Consider the following 24431-nt stretch of genomic DNA (forward strand, 5'->3'; position numbering starts at 1 on the left):
GGTCAGTGAATGTTGTACTATGTCTAGATGAGTTGTCATCAACACAGAATTCATTTCATCATATATTTGTGGGTGAATTTTTATTCTCTCTGCATAAGAGAAAGACTTTTCTGAATTCAAAGTAATTTTCAAACATTTTATACTTCTGTATCATGTTTTGGTATGAAATAATGAAAGATTTATTTTATCTTTAATTGTAGGATTAATACCCATTATATGCCTTGGTACCTTTCTCATTGACTTTTGTATCTTCCATGAGTATTTTCGCTGTGGTTACCTTAAAGATTCTTTAAAACAACTTAGCTGCAAAACAAACCATTTAAAACTCAGTGTCAGTTACAGAGCAAACTCTTCTTCCTGTCTCCATCCCTGCACCCCTTGCCCACTTTGTTACTGATATCACAAATTCTTTTTTTTTTTTTTAAGATTTTATTTATTTATTTGACAAAGAGAGATCACAAGTAGATAGAGAGGCAGGCAGAGAGAGAGAAAGAGGGAAGCAGGCTCCCTGCGGAGCAGAGAGCCCGATGCGGGACTCAATCCCAGGACCCTGAGATCATGACCTGAGCCGAAGGCAGCGGCTTAACCCACTGAGCCACCCAGGCACCCCAATATCACAAATTTTTTTATGTTGTGTACTTTATGACCTACGTTGATGATTTTTTAAAAACAAAACTCTGGGGGCGCCTGTGTAGCTCAGTGGGTTAAGCCTCTGCTTTTGGCTCAGGTCATGATCTCAGGGTCCTGGGATGGAGCCCCTCAGGCTCTGTTCAGCAGGGAACCTGCTTCCCTCTTTTTCTGCCTGCCTCTCTGCCTACTTGTGATCATTCTGCCAAATAAATAAATAAAAATCTTAAAAAAAAAACAACTGTAGCAGAAATAAACGTGACTGGTATCTCATTACAATACTGAAGGTTTGTATAATTGTCTACATATTTATGTTCAGGAGAGAGCTTTGCATTCTTGTGTGGTTCAGTTTCTGCGTAGAATCCTTTTGTTTCATCTAGAAAGACTTCCTTTAATGGTTCTTGTAGGACAGATCTACTGGTAAACATAGAGGGGTTTTCACTTGGGAATGTCTTCATTTCTGCCTCTACGGAAAAGAATTTTTCTAGGTTAAGTGTTGTTGGTGGCTATTTTTCAGTCTTTGAGTACCTGAATACCATTCCTGTTTGGACTACTGAGAATCCTACTAGTGATTTTCTAGGAGCTCTCTTTCACAAGATGAACTGCATTTGCCATTGTGTTTGTTTATTCATGTATTTATTTATTTGACAGAGAGAGATCACAAGTAGGCAGAGAGGTAGGTAGAGAGGGAGAGGCAGGCTCCCTGCTGATCAGAGAGCCCGATGGGGCTTCCATCCCAGGATCTTGAGATCATGACCTGAGCGGAAGGTAGAGGCTTAACCCACTGAGCCACCCAGGTGCCCCTGTCATTCTGTTTCAAAAGTCTCTTTTCAGGGCGCCTGGGTGGCTCAGTGGATTAAGCCGCTGCCTTCAGCTCAGGTCGTGATCTCAGGGTCCTGGGATCGAGCTCCACATCGGGCTCTCTGTTCCGCAGGGAGCCTGCTTCCTCCTCTCTCTCTGCCTACGTGTGATCTCTCTCTCTGTCAAATAAATAAATAAAATCTTTAAAAAAAAAAAAAGTCTCTTTTCATCTGTGGTGTTTGGTGGGTTAATTACAACATGTCGTGAGTCATCCCATTCTTTGTATGTAGTCCACTGTATATACCATAGTTTTATAAGGAAGTAATTTGAAGAAATATTAAGGCAAACATAGTACACAGACATTTATTGTAGTGCACTGGATTTATCAAGATAAACTTGTCTGTGTACGTGGACCATTACTGATGAAAAGCATGTTATTCGGTGGTTAACTGTATTTGTTGGTAGACCTGAGATTCAGGGGCAGGTCGATCTCTAGAGAGGGATCAGTATTTTCAGTGTGATTCTTTTTTTTTTTAATACTTTATTTATTTATTTGACAGAGATTACAAGTAGACAGAGAGGCAGGAAGAGAGAGTGGGGGAGGCAGGCTCCCTGCTGAGTAGAGAGCCTGATGTGGGCCTCAATCCCAGGACCCTGGGATCATGACGGGAGCCGAAGGCAGAGGCTTTAACCCACTGAGCCACCCAGGTGCCCCCCCTTTTTTGTTTTTACTCTACTTTGTACATGTAGATGGGTGTCCAAAGAAAGCCAGAATAGCAGAAGTTTCATCAGATAAACTAGCCTTTTATCTTTTGTTTATACTGCTTTGATAATCAGGGTACTGCTGACCTTACAGAATGGTTTTGAGTATATTTCTCTATTTCAAAATTATAAGATTTTTTTTATTGCTAAGATTTTTTTTTTATATTTTATTTATTTAACAGAGAGAAATAACAACTAGGCAGAGAGGCAGGCAGAGAGAGAGGAGGAAGCAGGCTCCCTGCAGAGCAGAGAGCCCAACGTGGGGCTCGATCCCAGGACCCTGAGATCATGACCTGAGCCGAAGGCAGTGGCTTAATCCACTGAGCCACCCAGGCGCCCCTATTGCTAAGATTTTGATAAAGATTGTGGTGAATGATTTTTATAAATGGTAGTTTCTTTTTCTTGTCCTGAACCATGGCTCACCATCTTGCCTAGGGGTTCTACCCAACGATTGCTAACTGAACAAAGTCACTACAGATATAATGATAAGGCATAGCTACACAGTTCTCAAGGATTATCGATCAAATTTTACCCTGTATGTTTCTCCTGTTGTTTTGTGAGCATAAAGAACACAAGGAGAGTGTTAGGGTTTTGATCAGCACAGAATGCAATGTATCATATTAAGCTAAAGATAGATTTTTGCAGTCCCAGAACTAACTAGGAAGAAGCATGTGTACATACATATGTGTGTGTACCTATATCTTCAGAAAGAAAAGGAATCTTGGTTCAAACCAGGTCATTTCCAAGTTTGAAAAGTGATTATTTCCTAGTAAGAAAGAGATTCTAGATTCATAAGAGAAATAGCTTTCTCTGTATTGTATTGAATTTATGCTTCCTACATCTTGTTATATTAGTGTGAGAATCTCCCCATGTGAATCGTCTCTTACATAACTGGGTTTTACTCCTGTAGGATCTACTCTCTTTTCCTTATTCCTGTGTTGACCTGTTGCTTACCTACCTTGATAGAGATTTTAACAAGAGTTTCCATGGAATGACAATGGTATTCAAAATTTAATTGAAATGTGAGAGTAATTCTCCAGGGAGCATTATAAATTCCATGTAGTTAAATTGATAGGCTTCACTCCTTCCTTTGTGATTGGAGAAGTGAGAGTTCCTTAGTTATTCTTCTTTTCCCTTCTGGGAAGTGACATCATCCAAGTTCATCACTTTAATGTAAACATTTGATTAGGTAAAAATGTGATTTCATGAATCATGGGTGTTTTGTTTTGTTCTGTTTTAATGTTTATTTGAAGGAAACAAAGATGGGACCGGGCTGGGTACTGAGTAGATGTTCTGACTTAAAAAGAACACAGTCTTCTGTTAGGAGTGATGGAGCAGCCCAGCGGAAGAGATGAAACAGGTCCAGGGTGAAACATTGGCCCGAATTCTTCATGTGGGAGATGACCCCTGTCCAAAGACTACACTATTGACTCTGAATCTTTTTTTTTTTTTTTTAAAGATTTTATCTATTTATTTGACAGAGAGAGATACAAGTAGGCAGAGAGGCAGGCAGAGAGAGAGGGAAGCAGGCTCCCCGCCGAGCAGAGAGCCCGATGCGGGACTCGATCCCAGGACCCTGAGATCATGACCCGAGCCGAAGGCAGCGGCCCAAACCACTGAGCCACCCAGGCGCCCTTGACTCTGAATCTTGAAGGAAAAATTGTACTTCCTTTCTTCCCAAATCCTCTCCAGTTCTTCTGTCTCATCTCTATTCCAATTATGGAGGTGTCACAGCTGACTTTCCCTCCTGTGTTCTGGAACCCTCATTGACACTGTACCCCCCCTCCCACCTAAGCCAGGCAGGCTCTTGCAGGCCTTAGGAGTAGCTTGGAGTTTTCTAATGCCACTGTAAATGGTTGATAACAGGATCATGTGAGGCCTGTGTGCATTTTAAATACGATGTTGTCACCACTGCACTGGAAGAAAAGCAAAAAATCATCACTGGGTCACAGGATTAGTTTAGGCACCTGGCACTGGAAGTTGTGAGGACAGATAAAACATGATGTTGTGACAGTCTGAGAGGAAGGTAAGTGCTATGGAAATGAAATATGGCAAACTCTTGAAATGCGAACAAAGATCTGGTAGAGAGGTCCCTTTGGTCACTGCAAGGCCTTAGGAAGCTACTCATGATGAGCAAATGGGACAGAGATGTGTTTCTGGGAAATGTGTTTGTCTGGGATGTCCAATGCTTTTCTCATGATGTAATGTATTCCCTGCTGGTCCTGGGGACCAGCGGCTATCAGATGACAGAGATAATTGTACCTTCTGAGGCCCACTTGCGTGGAGTGCATGGAGAGTGGGTATTGGTTGATTTAAACATGGTGGGCATAGCTTAAAGATGTCACATGACAATAGATGTTGAAGACGAGGAAGCTGCCAGATACTGCTAGTGAGAACCAGCCAGGTGTGTGCTGTGGTTGCACAAAGCTTTGATATCCCAGGAATATAACCCAATATAGGTCTGATCTAGGGTAAATGGGTGACCTTGCAAGCATAATAACCTGTGGTTGGCAGGGCTCTCCCTCACTTCCACTCAGCCCCATGATGAATCTATTCCTGTGCTCTGATCTATGTGCCAGGCACTGATTCATTGAGAAGTAAATCACTAATTAACCAGCAGTGATCATTTCTGCCTCAAAAAGCTTTCCCAATATTTGGGCAAACTGTCTGTATGTTGTTTCAGAGCCATGCTGTCCCTACACTCCTCCTGGCCTGAGTGAGCAGGATTTTTCAAGTTTTATAACTGTGCTCATTTTAGGCAAATTTGGTTTTCAGGAGGAAGCCTAAGTTGAAACAAGTAATTCTGTAACATGAAGCCATGGGTATGTAATATATAATATAATATAAGATTATATATGTGTGTATATATATTATATATATATATTATATATATATAGTAAAAATGCAGGGAAAACTTGAAATTTATGAACACCACTGGTAGAAATTCCAGCCTTGCAGCCAGAAGCAGAAGCAGATTGCACGTCCATTTCTTGTGAAAGAGGGAGCTGTTTCCATGAATATGGTGGCATGATGAATTGAAGAAGGAAAAATAAAAGGAAGTCCAGAGAAGAATGACTGGTCAGGATGGTCATGCAGGGATACAGTTGGCTTGAATGAAGAGTGATGGGAAGGGAAGGACTCCATGCTCACCTCTATGCTCTTCCCCCCTTTTAGGAACCTTTGGAACTCCCATTTTTTTTTTTTTAAATGAAAACATTTATTTATTTGACAGAGAGTGGGATCACAAGTACACAGAGATGCAGACATAGAGAGGGGAGCAGAGAGCCCAATGCAGGGCTCAATCCCAGGACCCTGGGATCATGACCTGAGCTGAAGGCAGAAGCTTTAACCCACTGAACCACCCAGGTGCCCTCCCCCCTTTTAAACTCTTCATCATAATTCAGTCCTGGAATTGTGAGTGGAGCATACATTGTCGATGTAGGACATCAGCGGCACATTTGTGAAAAGTAGAAACTCAGACCCCATCCAAACATGCAAATCAGAATATGACTTTTAAGATCTTCAGTTCATTGTCATATCCATTAACACTGGAGAAGTACACATCTAGCTCAGCTACACTCTTCCATTATTCTGCTGTTCTACTTTATTTGATAACTGTGTCTTGTATGCCTTAAATCAGGATACGTGCTCTTCATTTTCCAGATTATTTTGGGTATGGGTTACCCCATGACATCCACATAAAGTTCGGGTGGATTTTGATCTTTGTGCAAAAATAGCATTGGAGTTTTGGTAGAGATTGCATTTTTTGTAGATTGCTTCAAGATTTATTATGTTTCAAGAATTCCAGTGAAGGAATATAGATGTGTTTTCAATTTATTCATTCCTTGATTCCTACACAGTACATTACATTTTCCATAATTTCTGGTTCCTGTACCATTATGTTAAATTGGAAGCATTTTAATTGGAGGGGGGATATTTGTTCTAAAAGTTTGATGTCTCAGTTTGGGGAATTGTTTTTGTTGTGTAGAAACAAAACTATTTTTTATGTGTTGGTTTGTGTACCAGCTTTATAAAATCCGTATGAGTTTCAACAGGATTAAAACAATAATGATTTGCAGGAGAAGCAATGGCAGTGGAGTAGGAGGGTCCTAGACTCATGTGTCCTGTCATGAGCCCCACTAGGTAACTCTCAGGTCTTCCTAAATGCCCCAGACATTGGGCTGAAGAGTGACAGGACAGACTCCCCAGGTAAAAGGACAGAAGAGGCCACGTGGAAGATGGCAGATAGTGCGGAGACATGGTTTAGGGAGGAGAGGAGTATAGCATTGTGGAGGGCAGGGAGCCCCGGTTGTGCAGTAGGTGTCATGACAGAGGAGCACTCAGGGGGATGCCTCAGACGGTTTCCCCAAAGCCATTGGCTTGGAGAGGGAGAAGGGCTGAATTTCATGAGTTCTTGGAACCAGCACGTCTTAAAGCCTGGAGTTTAATGGTCAGCAGGTTTGGGTGGGATAGAACCAGGAGGGCACTGGGGTGCTCCTGGAGAGAAGGCTGGCAAACAACCTGGGGCACCGAGCGTGGAAACAGTCATTTGGAGAACACCTGGGGTGCACAGTGGGGAGAGTATTCAGTAGTCTAGGAGCACGTTCCTGAGAGGAAACATTCAGTCACATGTGGCTCCCAGAACCCTGGAGTTGGATGGTACCATTTCCCTCTCCCATCCTGTAGCATAACGACTGAGCCCCACTCAGTGAGGACACTGGCTGTCTGCCTTGCGTACACCAGGCCCCATCCCCCTGTGATCTGAGGGGACCCCTTTACAGTGAGGGTTGTCTCAGGCTTAGCAAGGTGAACCGCTGCCCACATCTTGTCTCCTGAGCAGAGATTTTGCAGGGCCACATCCTGGTGGAGTTGATGTCAGGTCTCCTTTCACGAGCAGACCAGAGCTCACCTAGTTCAAACTGGCCACATTCAGGCCAGGGACCAAACAGGCAAGGAAGGAGATTGTAGCAGGCAAGGAGAGCCCCTGCAAACCCCTGGCAGGAAGGATACAACAGGAGACATCATTGGCTGTTCTGTCACACAGAGGAAGGTAAAGACTTAAACAAAATGCCACGATGAAAGAATTTATCCAAACAAAACCAGCAAATGAGACCAGGGCCATAGATGCAATGGAAACAGATCATAGTAAGGAGCTTGATGGACAGTTGAAGGCATCAATCACAAGGATACTGAAAGGGTTGAGAAAAGAATAGTGTGAACTTTACCACAGGGGTAAGAGTTAAAAAAATAATTGGGTGCAGGGCGCCTGGGTGGCTCATGGGTTAAACCTCTGCCTTTGGCTCAGATCATGATCTCAGGGTCCTGGGATTAAGTCCCACATTGGGCTCTCTGCTCAGCAGGGTGCCTACTTCTCCCTTTGCCTTGGCCTGCCTCTCTGCCTACTTGTGATCTCTGTCAAATAAAAAGTTAAAAAAAAACAAAAATAAAAATAAAATAAAAAAAATTGGGTGCTTGGTGGCTCATTTGGGTAAGCCACTGACTCCTGATTTCTGCTCAGATCTTGATCTCAGGGTCCTGGGATCCAGGCTCAAGTCAGTCTCTGCAGTTAGTGTGATGCCTGCGTGTCATTCCCTCCCTCTGCAATTCCCACCCGAACCCTTAAGATTTCCCCCACCCCAAATATATAAGTCTTTCTAAAAATCAAACATAGGTGAACAATGCAATAAGCAAGATTAGAAACAGGCTTGATGTTAAGAGGAAGCTGGAAGAAGCAGAAGAATGACTTTGTCATATAGAAGGAAAAATAAAGGAAAATACTGAATCTGAACAAAGGGAAGGAGAAGAATCATGCAACACAGGATTTATTTAGGGAACTCATAGCCTCCATCAAAAGTAGTAAGATTCCCAGGTCTTGGGGTTTTTGTGCTGGGAGAGTATTTCTTCCAAATTCAACCCTCATGCTTCTTACCGGTCTAAGGAGATTTCCCATTTTTTTTTGGCTCAAGGTCAGTAATTCATTCTTAATAACTTGTCTATTTTTAGAAATTGTTTTTTTTTTCCTAAATTTCCCTTTTTGTTAATATGTAGTGGTTTATGGAGTTAAAGCATTGCCAGTTTTATTTTATTGATTGAAATGGACATTACACTCAGTGTTCCGTTAGTGTTAATCTGCTCTCTATTTTATTTTGGATTTTTCTTTATTTTGTTCCACTACAAGTTTCATTTAAGTCTCTTCCTTTTTTAATTCTTCTGGTGGAAATTCAGTTGTTTATTCCAACATTTTCTTAACTCTGCATTGTATAAGATGAAAAAAATTGGGAAATGGAAAGTCTAGTAGGGAAAAACTGGCTGAAATGAACAATACAAACAAGGAACAAAAACAGTAAAAAATTAAAATGATGATATTTAGGGCTTTCTATAATTGTGTAATCTGTGAACAGAGATAGTTTCAATGTTTATTTTTCAGTTTAGATTCCTTTACTCTATTTTTGGTTGCACAATTCTTCTGACTAGAGTATCCAGAAGTATATTCAAGGCAGTGGTGGGGTCACTTCATGACCTGCTGATCATAGAGGAGAAGTTTGCAGACGTCTTGTCCCTAGTGAGTAGGTTTCAGCTTTTCATACATCTGTGCATTCATTAGTTGGGGTTTTCCTTCTCTCTCTACCTTGGGTGTTTTTAACATGACATGTTGTCCAATACCACCATATTTGTATTCTGTCTCTGGTAATATGATCATGTCATTTTTTACCTTCGTTCTGTGAATGTGGAGTCTTGAATTTATGGTTTTCTGTGTGTTGGCGCGCCCTTAATTCCAGGTCCGTGTATTAGATCATCTTGTAAAAAGGGAAAATGTGCATTTGATTCAGTTTCCTCTATTTTATTGTGGACGTTGAGTGAATATTCCTCACAGGCAGTGGTTCGTAAACTTCATTATTCATAGTGTCTTCGTCGCTCTTGGATGAGCTGGTAATGCTGGTGCCACAGAGAGAGTGTTCTGCTAGTTTCTCTGATCGTCACTCCTTGGAAGTGTTTGAGGAGATTTGCAGTCCTTTCTCCTTCAATGTCTGTTTGAATATCCAGTGAACTCATCTGGCACACAATTTTTGTTTGTTGGGTTTTTTTCTTTTATTCCTCTTTCATTCAGCTTCATATTTGTAGATCGGTTGAGATTTTTTTCTACTTTTCTGAGTGATGGAGTCTAAATTGGTTATACCTTTTTTGAAATTTACACTTGTCTTTTAGTATCAATTTGTGGGCACTGATTATCCATTGTTACCTCTTATAATTTTATTTCTACGGTCAGTTATACTGTATCTGCTTTCACCTCTTCACCTCTCACTTTAGTGGTCTCTTCCCTATTATTCTGAATTTAGTTCATGGGCTGTCAATGTTGTTGATCTTTTCTGACAAACAACTCTTCCTGTGGTTGATACATTCCTATTTTTACTGTACTCTAGTTGGTTCATTTCAGTTTTCTGTTTCAGTATCCATTGTTCTGCTAATTTTGAGCTCTGTGACCCTGTTCCTAATTATTAGAGATACAGGAAAGTGATTTGTGCTACACCATGACCATACCGCAGAATTATCTATGCTCAGTACGTTGTGTGCCATGTTGTGTGTCCATGGAGAAATGAAGTCCTGATTACTCTTTCTCAGCCATCTTTCTGACATTGTCTGATTCACTTGATGCTTCTATATTAGAATTCTTCAGTATATTCTTCTGCATATAGTAAGTGCAGTGATTTTACTTTTATTTGGTATCTTTCAGCTCTATCTTCACATGACACCCAGAGTTCCCTGCTAAAGCAGAGCATAGAAGATTCTTTGCAGACAGTATCAGTGCACAGATACAAACATAGTGCTGTTGAGATTTTACACTTACTACGTACAGACTGGGACAGTGATGGGGAGAGTGACGGGCATCAAAGAAATCCTGGACGATACACCCAAACCAAAGCCATGGTCCTTAATGAGAATCTCACTGCCCCAAATGGTGAAGGATATAAACTGCTGTGGAAAACCTCCCTCTTTAAGTCAACTGTTTCTGCAAAGCAGTGTGTTTCTGTCAGTACAAGCTCCAATCAAATATTCAAACATAGTTATTTGTGGACAGACCATTTGAAACGTCTGGAAAGTAACCTAGTCCATGCTGAGAATAATGATTTGAGCCATTTGGAAGATAGGATTGGCCTGACTTTTCAGCCAGATGTTTCTGATCATCAGAGATTTAGAAATGAAGAACAAAGTGCTCAGTGGGATCCATACAAGAGGGGCCTCACTGAGGAGTTGACCCTCGAGAATGACTCGAGGCTTCTCACTGAAGACAGAATAGCTCAGTGCACTGAATCTGAGAAAACATTGAACCAGGGCTCCATTGTTCACCAGTGTGTCAGGGCTAGGTCTGCAGAGAACCATTATGAATGTGATAAATGTGGGGAAGGCTTTAATCCAAGCTCTAACCTCAGTATACATAATGGTCACCATTTGGGAGACAGTCCTCATAAATATAATGAATGTGGGAAAGCTCGTACCCAGTCCTCCAGTGTTGGTGATCATCAGAGAATTCATGAGGGAAAAAACTTACTCAGATCTCATAAAGCAGGGACCATGTTTAGCCAGTCCTCAAGCCTAAATATACATAACATAATTCCTAGGGGAAAGGAAGTTTACAGTTTGAAGGAATGTGGTAAATCCTTTGACTCCCACTCAACACTATCTCAACATCAGCAAATCCATACTGGGGAAAAAATACACAAATGTGAAGAAGGTGGTAAAACCTTTAAGGACTGTCCATCAATAAATGGACATAAACAAACCTATACTGGAGAGAAATGTTACCAATGTCAAGAATGTGGCAAGACCTTTAACCGCACTTCACAGCTTATTCAACATCACAAAATTCATACTGGAGAGAAACCTTACCAATGTGAAGAATGTGGCAAGAGCTTTATACAGAGCTCAGCCCTTATTCGACATCACAGAATTCATACTGGAGAGAAACCTTACCAATGTCAAGAATGTGGCAAGGCCTTTACCTGCCCTTCACAACTTACTCAACATCGAAGAATTCATACTGGAGAGAAACCTTACCAATGTCAAGAATGTGGCAAGGCCTTTAACCGGAGGTCAAGCCTTACTGACCATCACAGAATTCATAGTGGAGAGAAAACTTACCGATGTAAAGAATGTGGCAAGGCCTTTAATGACAGCTCAACCCTTGTTGAACATCACAGAATTCATACGGGAAAGAAACCTTACCAATGTCAAGAGTGTGGCAAGGCCTTTATTTACAGCTCAAGGCTTACACAACATAAAAGAATTCATACTGGACAGAAACCTTACCAATGTCAAGACTGTGGCAAGGCCTTTTACCAGAGCTCACATCTTAATGAACATCACAGGATTCATACTGGAGAGAGACCTTACCAATGTCAAGAATGTGGTAAGGGCTTTAACAACAGCTCAGCCCTTACTCAGCATTACAGAATTCATACTGGAGAGAAACCTTACCAATGTCATGAATGTGGCAAGGCCTTTAACCACAACTCAAGCCTTACTCAACATCGCAGAATTCATACTGGAGAGAAACCCTACCAATGTCAAGAATGCGGTAAGGCCTTTTCCCGGAGCTCAAGTCTTAGTGAACATCACAGAATTCATACTGGAGAGAAACCTTACCAATGTCAAGAATGTGGCAAGGCCTTTAATGACAGCTCAACCCTTATTCAGCATTACAGTATTCATACTGGAGAGAAACCTTTCCAGTGTCAAGAATGTGGCAAGAGGTTTAACGTGAGCTCTGTGCTTACTCGACATCACAGAATTCATACTGGAGAGAAACCTTATCAATGTAAAGAATGTGGGAAGGCCTTTAATCAGAGGGCAAGTCTTATTGAACATCACAGAATTCATACCGGAGAGAAACCTTATCAATGTCAACAATGTGGCAAGGCCTTTAACCACAACTCAACCCTTATTCAACATCGCAGAATTCATACTGGAGAGAAACCTTACCAATGTCATGAATGTGGCAAAGCCTTCAAGTGGTCTTCACTCTTTAATCAACATCGCAGAATTCATACTGGAGAGAAACCTTACAAAGTCAAGAATGTGGCATAGCCTTTTTGCGGCCCTAAGACCTTCCTTGATATCACAGAATTCATGCTGGAGAGAAACTGTACAAATAATAAAAATGTGGCAAGGCTTTACAGGCACTCAATCCTCACTAAACCTCAGAAAATTCATACTAGATAGATAGCTTACCAGTGTACAGAATGTGAGAAAAGGGGGCACCCGGGTGGCTCAGTTGGTTAGGCGGCTGCCTTAGACCCTGTTCCTAATCCCAGGTTGGAGCGCTGCAGGAAGCCTGCTTCTCCCTTTCCCTCTGACTGCCCCTCCTCCCTACTTGTGCCCTCTTTCCATCTCTCTGTCAAATAAATAAATACAGTCTTTAAAAAAGAAAAAAGAATGTGAGAAAAATCGTTAAGGAGTGCTTACCCATTCATGCACATCAGAGAATTCATTTTGGACAGTAACCTTGCAAATACAACAAATGTGACAAGGCCTTTGTCCAGCATGCATGTGTTTACTAAATAGAGAATTCATACTGGAATGACAGCCGATGAATAATGTGGTAAACCCTCTAGCTGCAAACGACTGTTAATGGGCATCACAGAATTCATACTGGAGAGAAAATTATGGATGTCTGTGAGAAAATGCCTAAGGACTGTTCCCTCCTCACTCCATATCAGAGACTTTATATAGGAGAGTTAGTGTACAGATACTAAGTTGTGTCTGTGGGGCACCTGAATGGCTCAGATGGTTGAGCGACTGCCTTTGGCTCAGGTCATGATCCTGGAGTTCTGGGATCGATTCCTGTATTGGGCGCCCAGCTCCACAGGGAGTCTGCTTCTCCCTCTGACCTTCTCCCCTCTCATGCTCTTTCTCCCTGTCTCTCTCCAATGAATACATAAAATATATTTTTTAAAGATTTTATGTATTTGACAGACTGGGATCACAAGTAGGCAGAGAGTCAGGCAGAGAGAGAGGTGGGGAAGCAGGCTCCCGCTGAGCAGAGAGCCTGACGTGGGGCCCAATCCCAGATCCCTGGGATCATGACCTGAGCTGAAAGCAGGGGCTTTAACCCAGTGAGCCACCCAGGCACCCCTAAATATTTAAAAAAAAATGTATCTGACCTCTCACTGGAACTCCGAACTTCCTAAAATCATACTTATCATATAGGAGTAAAAGTGTGAAATGTAAGGGCATGGCCAAGCATTTAACTGGGATTTAGTCCTTCCTCAGTATCTCAAAATGCATACTAGATTCAAACCTTTGCAACATAGTGAATGTGGGAAGACCTTCATTTCAGTATACATTGGAACAAACACCAGAGAGTGCATTAAGGAAAGTTAATTGAAAGTTAGCATTGTTTAGAAAACTAATTATTTGAATATCAAATGCCAATTTATGTAAGAGAAATCAAGCAATGGAATACGTTATTCACTCTATTCAGACATTACTCTGTATGAACATAGTGATTATAAGGAAAAATCAAACTTAAACACTTAGAAAATGTATGTGGTATTCTGTTGAACAGATTTAGAGGGTGGAATTTTACATACATACAAGGGATTTCTGTATTTTTTTCATTTCTTACATTGACTGCATTTGAGATTGGTGACTAACAATATTAATCTGTTTTCCTCTGAAATCACTCCCCAAAATTGCTCTGTTCCTCATGGGTGTGTAAGACCATGTGGTTGTTGCTACATCAAAGATATTAGATGTCCTGCTCCATTAAGTGGGACGCATGCATACATAATTTTCCATGGAAAATGACCGTATGATATACAACATATGAAGTACATCTCAGTGGAGATGGTGCTTATGGTTATAACATTGATGTAAAGTTCCATGAGACAGGTGTTCAGAGCACACACTTCTGCATGTATTGAAACTAAAGAACTTCATCAATATTAGAAATATGAGGTTTTCCTGATTGTTCTTTAAGGAAAAAGAGGTTGCTGTCCACTAAACTACCAATGTATCTTGCTAAGTGCAGTCGTTACAGAGTATGACTCTAGAACATAATATATTTTCATTAATAAAACACTTTCTTAATACATAGATATGGGTGTGTCATGAATAATGTGTTATCCTACGTCTTGTGTTTATCTATCTCATTGAGGCTTGTAGGGTGCTGATTGAGTCATTCACCTATCTGGTACTGGAGTAAAACAATATACCTAGGAATCCATTTTCCCAGTGGTCTGAAAGCTTAAGGGATATGTGATTGTGTTTTCCCCTAGTCTGTGCTGTGATTTTCTCCTCTTTGTGAATACGATGATATTACTGTGGGTGTATTACTGAGGTATGTAACATAGAGATGTTGTTGACATTTTATGGGCATTAATTTTGGGTAGCCAGTAGTTTTGCAGAGGCCTTGCATTGCCAGGAACCCTTCTCACTAGTGCATTCCCCAGTCAGCACTCTGTAGCGTCACAAGTCAGTAGGACCTGTGATACGACATCTGCACTTCCCCCTTGTGAGCCACCCTCTCTCCTTTCTTCCAATGCTTTTCCTCTCCTGTCTCATAGAGAAGATTCCCCCTCCCCCAGGTCTTCCCTAAATCTGTTTTAGGCAGAATGGCATATTCTGGACTTAGACTTGGGACTCTATAGCACTGCACCATGGCCCCAAATGAAAGCATGTGCCCCATGTGCTACACTGAGTGTTGCTTTGATGTGTCTGTGAGGTGCACATGCACCTATGACCATGCTATGTGTGTCATAGATACCCCATAAGAACGAGAAATCTATCCCAATAGGAGTCATGTGGTAGCCCAGGAGAGACAGAAAATATTAAAGATGAAAAATTAGGATGTAGAGGAGGACAACTGTCCTGAGTTGCCCAAGTGACTCCCTAGTTGTGGAAGAAGAACTTCAGTTTGTTTTATGACCTTCTTATCTCCAGATCTCCAGTTGTATTCGCCCTCATTTTTCTTCCTCTTTACATAGGCACCACAATCATTCTCTTTTGCCTGTGGAGAGAGTGTCTTCAGAAAATGCTTCATTGAGATTAGACAGATGGAAAGCCGGTGGGTATTAAGACATTGAGCATGGCGATGTGGGATGTGAATCTGAGTAAAATTTGAGGAAGGCATCATCCTTAGAGAAAAAGACAAGACATATTAAAAGGAAATGTGAGGAACTCTTTCCCATGTTTGGAGGGACCCAGAGGTGGCTCCTTTTTTAGTCACTGCAAAGGCACATGAATACATGTAATGGGGACAAGAAATGGCAGATGTGGGTTTCTTGGGAGTAGGAAGGTCCTGGTTTATCTTGGCGATTTGCTCGATCTCCTGTGTATACCTGGGACTAATGCTGTTGGATGTCAGTGATTAGTGTACTGTCCCTGGCTAGATCCGTGACAAGGGATGGAGGAAGGGTTGGATGATGCAAGCATGTGGGCAGCTTTAAGGTGTCACATGGTAGAATAGATGTTTGAGATAAAGAAGCCTTCTGGACAGTGGAATAGGCCAGATCAGCAAGGCATGTGCTGTGGTTGTTCCCTCATTTCCCAGGTAGATAACCCCAGTCAAGGTCAGATCCAGTGTGGTTGGGTGATCCTTCATGGAAGCTGCTGTGAAGGACCTGCCTCCCTTTCCTCAGTGCCATAATGGGTGTAGTTCTAGGGGCACCTGGGTGACTCAGTCATTAAGTGTCTGCCTTCGGCTCAGGTCATTAGCACTGCATTGGGCTCTCTGCTCAGCCGGAAGCCTGCTTCTCCCTATCCCCCTCCCCCAGCTTGTGTTCCCCCTCTCATTGTGTCTGTCTCTGTCAAGTAAATAATTAAAAAACAATAACATTTTAAACAGTAAAAAGAAACTGGTGAAAACATTTATACTCTTATTACTGTCTACAAGACCCACCCCCTTCAGTGCTAAGCATATAACCATCTCCTTCAAACATGAACAGTGTAGCTCTTAGGGGGTCTGGGGGATCAGTCAGTTAAGGGTCTCACTTTGACTCAGGTCATGATGTCAGGTTCCCAGCACAGCCCTACTGTGGGCTCCCTACTCAGTGGTGACTTGGTTTCTCTCTCTTCCTCTGCCCATCACTATGCCCCACCACGAGTGCCTCTCTCTCTCAAATAAAATAATCAAATATTTAAAAAAGGAAAAAAAAAGTAGCTCTTTCTGAGCAGAAGTCCCAACCACATGTTACATCAATAAACTTACTAAGTTGCGCCATAAATCATCACAGAAGTTCTTCCTGAGCACTGTGCTGAAGGATCGGACAATTTTGTTATCCAGAAACCCAAGCTGGCTATCATTCCTTTGAAAAGCCAATGCATAGGGCATGAGTTTTGATGGGAATGGAATATCTGCATTATTCAGGAGACCAGCCACTTGGAAAGAAGAAAGAGTCGTTCAAAAATCAACTCCAAGGATTTTGCCAGGCCTTCAGAGTTTTAAAGGAGCTTGAGCACAGTGAATCAATAGGAGGGAAGCAGGGCAGTCTTGACACAGTTCATGATCTCCTGTGGACTTACTGTGCCTCCTACAGACATTACTGAGGTGCTTGGAGGTTGCGAATAGGTCCTCAGGGGTGGCTATACCAGAAGGTGGGATTACCAGTCCTTCTTGGAATCAATGTGTGATGTATAGATGTACAAAGAAGGGTTTAGTCCATCATTCATGGAAAGGTGCATGCAGAAATTTAAGGACTATTAAGTTGGCCCAAGAGGCCAAGGCAAGGTTTCAATTTAAGTTAGAAAACTGTCTTCTATGCGTGCCTGGGTGCTCAGTTGGGTTAAATCTTCTGCCTTCGGCTTAGGTCATGATCTCCGGGTGCTGGGATTGAGCCCCAAATTGGGCTCTTTGCTCAGTGGGGAGCCTACTTCCCTCTCTCCCCGGCTGCCTCTCTGCCTACTTAGGATCTCTGTCTGTCAAATGAATAAATAAAATCTTAAAAAAAAGAAAACTGTCTTCTAAGATTGTCCTGTGATGCAGATGGCATTATTTCCTTTTTGCTGTGAAACTGATTATATATATATATATAAAATTCAGGAATCAATTAGATGGAGGACCTTTATTAGGAAGAGAGCTGATCATGATGTGGGAAACAAAGGCAGAAGAAAACATACTAATATCCTTACTAACTACAGCTCATTGACAAATCCTTGAAACAGGCAGTGACATTCCTCAAGGACTCAACTGCCTTGATGTTAATTAACATCTTGCTAATGGCTAAAGACAATCCTTGGCTGAAGTCCTCAACATCCTCTGGGATTCTGTAAGTCTACCTTAATATATAAAAATTTCTTTGGAGAGGTGACTGGGTGGCTCAGTGGGTTAAGCCTCTGCCTTCGGCTCAGGTCCTGATCTCGGGTCCTGGGATCGAGCCCTGCATTGGGCTCCCTGCTCAGTGGAAAGCCTGCTTGACTCTCTCTCTCTCTGCCTGCCTCTCTGCATACTTGTGATCTCTGTGTCAAATAAATAAATAAAATCTAAAAAAAATTCTTTTGGAAACTTCCTTTTTCTCTGAAGTGCCCCGCTACCAATTGTCAATCATCCCCCAACCAGATAGCCCACTGATAGACATCAGAAGGATCCCATGACTAAGGTTTTTGTTTTTTTTTTAAAGATTTTTATTTATATATTTGACAGAGATCACAAGTAGGCTTTAACCCACTGAGCCACTCAGGCACCCCTGGAGTGTTCACTTTGAAGTGTCTGTTCATGGAAGCTGTTTTGTGTGACGATGGGTGGGTGAACATTGAGTGTTGAAAGAGAAAAGAGAATCCAAACCTGAATCACCTTCTAGTTTCTCCTTTGTCCCATGTGCCTCATGTTCCTATGTAGGGCAGCCAGATTCAAACCCTGACTCTACCAATAGTGAGAGGCTCACATTACCTTCCTTTATCTACATCATTTCTTTGAAAATAAAGTGAAAAAAAAACAAATCATTTCTTTCAGTAAAAGGAGAATAGTATTAGCCCTAACCTGTAGAATCCAGAACATTGAATACATTAACAGCAGATTCAATAACCATGGGACATAGAGTGTATGCGGTATGCAGAGGAACGTGTCAGACGCTAGTCAATATTTTGGATTTTCTTTTTAATGATAAAAAGTAGCCCACAAGTCATATTTCATGGTGAATCCTCTCTGAATGTGAATATTGAACCCTGTTAAAAGTAAAAAAAAAAATACCCTGTGTGCATTTGAAACGTGGAGGTATCTGTCTGATGCCAATTTTCATTGCAATCCTGTGGAATTGGAATCCTGTGGAATTGCTCACACTTGTATCTGTGACTTTTCCTTTTCTGAAATGGCAGAAAAGCAAATCTGAGTGGTTTTATTCTCAGTCATCTGAATGTAGCCAGTTTGGCATTCCTTCTAGAGGTATCCCATGGACCTTGGCAGCTTCTGGTGTAAAACATGTGCGATCATTTTGAATATACACTTATTCTCTATGAGCACAGAGGGCTAGACATCTGTCCATGGACAACTGTGGACTCCTGAGTGCCTTCCAAACCCATGCTGGCAACTCCGTGATCAGCTGGGGCCAGAGGTGATACTGAGCATGTGGCAGGACCGAAGGCCATTCTCTGTTGCTGGGCAGGACCATAGGCTGGGCTCTGAGGCTGCCCAGGTTCACTGAGGAGTCTCCCTGCTCATGCAGAGCAAAAGGTTATGCTCCGTGCTTGGTCCATGCTGCTGGCTTGGTTTTCTCCCCAGAAGCCTGTAAGAGAGGCTCTGTGATTGTCTAGGGTCTCTGTTCAGGCTTCTAGTGGGGCAGGTTTGGAGGCTAGGATCAGCCATGGGAAGTGACTTAGGACTTGCATAGTTACCCAGACAGAGAACAGAGAATGTTCTCGTTCAACGTGTTGACTGGACACCCAAGCCAGTCACAGCAGCTGACAAATCTTAGCTAGGTAGGTTCATCTCCTCTCTGCAAGTGGGCAGAGGATCTCTGTGGATCTCTGATTCGTTGCCACTACAAGTTGGAGTGCTGCCTGGTCTGGCAGCTCTAGGGTCTGAGCACTCGTTGCTGTAAGCCCTGCCCACCTTCTCCGTGTCTATAGGGTCCCCAGTGGTCCAGCACCACAGATGCCCCCAGGGATCCCCCTGAGGTGAGCTCTCACTGGACCACCCAGGGAGTGGTTTGCCCTTTGGGGAATGCTGGATGTCCACTCTGGGCTGTCATTTTCTTTGCGGAGCCATTGTAGTTCCTTCTGGTTCCTGGTGGTGGCGCACTGTGCTGGCCCCGGGGAAGGCACACTGGGATCCTTGTGAAATTGCTCCTGTTACCCTTCTAGGGGTGTCCTTCTTGGTCTCTGGGTTCCTGGGGTGCATCAGCCTCACCCTTTTGTATTGAGAATCACGCACTGGTGTCTCATGTGAACAGTTGCTTGTTGAGGGAAGGTGGAACTACTTTGTCACTATCTGGATGAGGTCCTCCCTCTGTGAGGAATGAACGGTTTTCTCTCTCCTGGGCTAAAAAGAGAAGTTTCCCTGTATGCATGTGATGAAGTTCTAGAACCTAGGTGAGGTTCGATGTGGTGAGGTCCGGAGCCGAAGACCAAGAAAGAATTCTTGAGACATCTTTGGTGCAGAATGGTGGTTTATTAAATCACGGGGACAGGACCCGTGGGCAGAAAGAGCTGCTGCCCTGTTATCCTGAGGAGCGGCTGATTATATACACCGGAGTTGGGTAGGTGAGAACAAAGGGGGTGGTGTTAGTCTCTAAGGAATTTTGGAAGCAAGGTCTCCAGGACCTTGAGGGGCTAACTATTGTTGGGAGAAAGGTTATTTATTACTACTAGTAAAAATCTTCTTGTGAGACCCTTTAGATATATTATTAGTGGGCCATATGCTTGGGAATGATTCTTGACACTATCTTGGAGATCTAGAGATAAAGTTTTACATTTCTCCTATCAAGTGTCCTTGTTAGTGAGATTTGGGTTTAGAAGACATTTAACTTTATTTAGGGCTTGAGGAACTGAGTTATTTGCCTCTGGAAATTGTGCTATTGTTAAGATAGCCTTCTTGTTGTAAATCTCTAGGACACTGGTAAACCAAAGGAGACTCCTGTCTTGAAGGATTGTGATCTCTGCAAGTTAACCATTTGTTTTTCTTTTAGGGCAGTCAGGGGTGCCTGAGGAATGTCACACTTATTACCGAGGGGAGCAGGTGGAGAGGGCGTGCAAGGTGCCAGCTTTTGCTTTGTCCTCAGCCGGCCTCCTGCTCCCTCATCACATGTATTTGTGTGTATGTATTTTTTTATGTGTGTATGAATTTGCACATGCACATGTTTGATATCCAAGAGGTAAGATATTTAAATTGTGTATTTTTTGATATTGAAACATAACCCACCTTTATTTTAGTTACAAGAAAAATTCCAATGAAATATATTGAAGCAACGTTTAGTGTTACCTGGAACATTTGCTTTATTCATGTTTTTTTTTTTTTTAAGATTTTATTTATTCAGGGGCGCCTAGGTGGCTCAGTGGGTTAAAGCCTCTGCCTTCAGCTCAGGTCATGATCCCAGGGTCTTGGGATCGAGCCCGGCATAGGGTTCTCTGCTCAGCAGGGAGCCTACTTCCTCCTCTCTCTCTCTCTGCCTACTTGATATCTCTGTCTGTCAAATAAATAAATAAAATCTTTATAAAAAAAAGATTTTACTTATTCATTTGACAGAGCCACAGTGAAAGAGGGAACACAAGAGGGGGAGTGAGAGAGGGAGAAGCAGGCTCCCCACCCAGCAGGGAGACTGATGCAGGGCTCAATCCCAGGACCCTGAGATCATGAACTGAGCTGAAGGCAGACACTTAACACCTGAGCCACCCAGGTGCCCTATTCATGTTTAATATTACAATGGAGATGTTGGGATTTGGATTTACCGTGTATTTTACTGTTTTTCCTTATACCTATATATCTATCTTTCCTTACACCTATATATCTATATACCCATATATAAAAAAAATCTATTTTTTTGTTTTACTATTTCTGTTTTGTGTTTTTCTGTGTTCATATTCAGAAAATAATTCTACATTTCAGTCCTTCTCTGTGACCATTATGCATTCAGTAACATTGCTTTAGCTAGAAATGAAGGCATGCTTTTTTTTCTTAAGCATGCTTTTCAAATCTGGTCATGGTAGGACATTACATCATTCCTGTGATTTCAGTCTGTCAGTACATGTGCATTGTGATGCTTATGTATTTACGTACATCTTTTTTTCATGAGTGTGTTTTTGTTTTTTAAAGTAAAGTCACATGTGCATAAGAGAAGTGAATAACTTAGTGGAATTTCACAAACTGTTCATGTGTCTCCAAGCCAGTGAGATCAGAACACAGGGTATTGTCCTCTAACATTCCATTTGAGCTCCTCCTTAACCCTCCCCCAAGCTCAGCAGTCTTTTCACCTGTAAGGCAAGAGGTTGCTGTGCTCATTTTGTACTTTACATAAATGTAGTCAGGCAGTGGGGACTCTTGTTTTTAGCTTTATTTCTGTCTATTTATGAATTGATATGTATTCCTGTGTGTTACTGTGCATCATTCATTAGAATGGACGGGTCCCCGGAAGCCTGGGTGTTGCAATCAGTGAAACATCTGCCTTCAGCTCGGGTCATAATCCCAGGGCACTGAGATGGAGTCCTGAATGGGTCTCCTTGCTCAGCGGGGAGTCTGCTTCTCCCTCTGCCTGCTCAGCCTGCACACGCCTCACTGTGTGCGCGCTCTCTCTCTCTCTCTCTCTCACAAAAAAATAAAATCTTTAAAAAGAAGAAGAAGAGTGGATCATCCCATTCTTTTTTGTGAATACAAGTGATTGCATCATTCTACTGTTAATGGGAGAGGTTGGTTCTCAGTGCAGGACTGTCATGACTAGTACTGGCCTGTAAAATCTCTAACTTGTCTTTTAGTGGAACATGCACACATGTCTGCTGGCTCTTTATGTGGGATTGAATTGTTGATAAATAGGGTTAGATATCTTCAGCTTTAACTACCAAATTCTCCCTCAAACAACTTGTGCCCATTTTCCCATCCACCAGCAGTGCATGGGATTTTGTGCTCAACCACATACTTTTCACATTTTAGTGGCTTATGTGATTTTGATGTTAGGCTCCTGGATCATACATGATGTTACTAAACCCCGGTTTTATTTGCTTTTTTGCTGGTGTTACTTCTGGCTGTTAGTATGGAGTTGGACTCTAACTGTTGGATAATCTCTTTTTCAAAGTGTCTAGTGAGTTCTTGTGCCCATTTTTTTCTGTTATGATACCTTTTTCTTGAATCTTTGTAGTTCTGTACACATCGTGAGAATGAGTCCTCTGCCTTTGGCTTGGGTCACGGTCCCAGGGTTCCAGGGTCCTGGGATACAGCCCGCTTCCTCTCTCTTTGCCTGCCTCTCTGCCTACTTGTGATCTCTCTCTGTAAATAAATAAATAAAATCTTTAAAAAAATGAATATTTTTAGTCAGAAATATATTATAAATTAAGATGCTCTGTGGTTTCTTTAGTGACTGAGGTTTTATATTTTTTTTCCCGAACATGGCTAATAAATCAAAATGTATTCTGAAAAAAAAAAAAAAATGTAATAAATCAAAATGTATTCTAATAAATCAAAATGTATTATTATGCTTTCTTTTCATTTACCTACACAAATCTTCTTCTTTTTTAAAGATTTTATTTATTTATTTGACAGACAGAGATCACAAACAGGCGGGAGGGTGCGGGGAAGCAGGCTCCCCGCTGAGCAGAGAGCCTGATGCAGGGCTGGATCCCAGGACCCTGAGACCATGACCTGAGCCGAAGGCAGAGGCTTAACCCACTCAGTCACCAGGTACCCCTAGATCATTTTTTTTTAAAGATTTATTTTTATTTATTAGAGAGGGAGAGAATGAATACAAGTTCAAGGGAAGGCCAGAGGCAGAGAGACAAGCAGACTCCCCACTGAGCAGGGAGCCCCAGGCAGGGCTCTATCCCAGGACCCTGGATCAGGACCCAGTTTATAGTCAGAAGCTTAATTGATTGAGCCTTCCAGGCATTCCTACAGAAGTCATTTCTTGATATGGATTCCCGTGGCCATGATCTTGTACCAGACTTCTCTGTTGATTTATCTCTGTGTCTTCCTCCTCTAGTGGTGCTAGCAGTCTCCCAGGACCACACAACCAATGTCAGTTGTGATGTCAAAGATCTTCCATGGGCCTCTGTGCTCAGATGAATGATTATTCCTCTATTCCCACATTGTCTGTAATGAAGCCCCCCCCCCCCCCGCCCCGACAGAATTTGGGTGAAATATTTCTGACATGATTTTGGATACACATATTTGTTAGGTTGACAGAGTGGCCAGAGATGTGTCTATGGTGGCACAGTGTGCATCTTGGGTGTCTTTAGACATTCACAAGTGGCCCTATGGCTGATAGTTGGAAGGATCTTAAAGTCAAACCTTCCAGGTACATTGACTTTGTGATCTACACTGCATGTGACTGTATATCACTGCCAGGTGAGCAGCAAAAGATCATGAAGGAAAGTGTATTGGTTACTGTTGTGGATATCTGCACCAAATTATACATTCATATATGTGCCTTCTACAGTCTTGTCACTATTCCTTGAAGTCATATGGTGACTTTGTGATCTGCAGGAACATTTCCTTGATTGATGTTTTAGTTATACTTGTCATTCCACTCATGTTTGTGTATAAAAAAGCTTGGGAATATAGTGAAAGCATCTGGCTCTTGGGTAGAGGACAGATGAATTTATTGTACAGGAAAACAGATGTTTCTTTCTGTGACAAAGGACTGGGTAGATATATTGGATGTTCCGTGAAGATACTGGGGTTTCCTATGCTCAGAGTCTCCAGCATAAACCCACCGCATGTGCAGTATCTCCCTGTATCAGTTAGAGGTAGGCAGCTGGCCAGTGGAATTAATGTGATGCAGATGTTTGTGATTTTGCTGTGTCATGAGCCATAAGACGCTTGGACTTTGACCTGGGAACCTCCCATCTTCTGCCAGTATTGGAAAATTGTTACAGACCAAGGGGTTACAATATAGAATGTGTGTCATCTTGGAATTTTTATATTTATTGAGATTATCCATGGACTTCAGTTAAAACAAAATAGATGTTCATAGGTCTGTTTCTTGTTTGTTCATTTACATTGTTGTTTTGGTTATACACATAAGTGAATATGTATGGTTTTGTCTTTGAATATCTGACTTAGTTCACATCACATATTACCTTCTGGGTCAAACCTCGTCATCACAAAT

General features: G+C 42.0%; 2 protein-coding genes across 2 annotated transcripts in view; both read left to right on the forward strand.

Annotated features, from left to right (window-relative positions):
* LOC123930582 (zinc finger protein 91-like) overlaps nucleotides 1-12350 on the forward strand; it is a 26895-nt gene extending 14545 nt beyond the window's left edge. The window contains 1 exon segment of the mRNA XM_045986791.1: nucleotides 11014-12350. Within this exon segment, the coding sequence (XP_045842747.1) occupies nucleotides 11014-12273 (1260 nt within the window). The 3' untranslated portion in view covers nucleotides 12274-12350.
* LOC123931367 (putative protein ZNF720) overlaps nucleotides 1-24431 on the forward strand; it is an 867309-nt gene that overhangs the window by 19938 nt on the left and 822940 nt on the right. The window lies entirely within an intron of this gene.

The sequence above is a fragment of the Meles meles genome, chromosome 19 (assembly GCF_922984935.1).
Source record: "Meles meles chromosome 19, mMelMel3.1 paternal haplotype, whole genome shotgun sequence".
Classification (NCBI taxonomy): Eukaryota; Metazoa; Chordata; class Mammalia; order Carnivora; family Mustelidae; genus Meles; species Meles meles.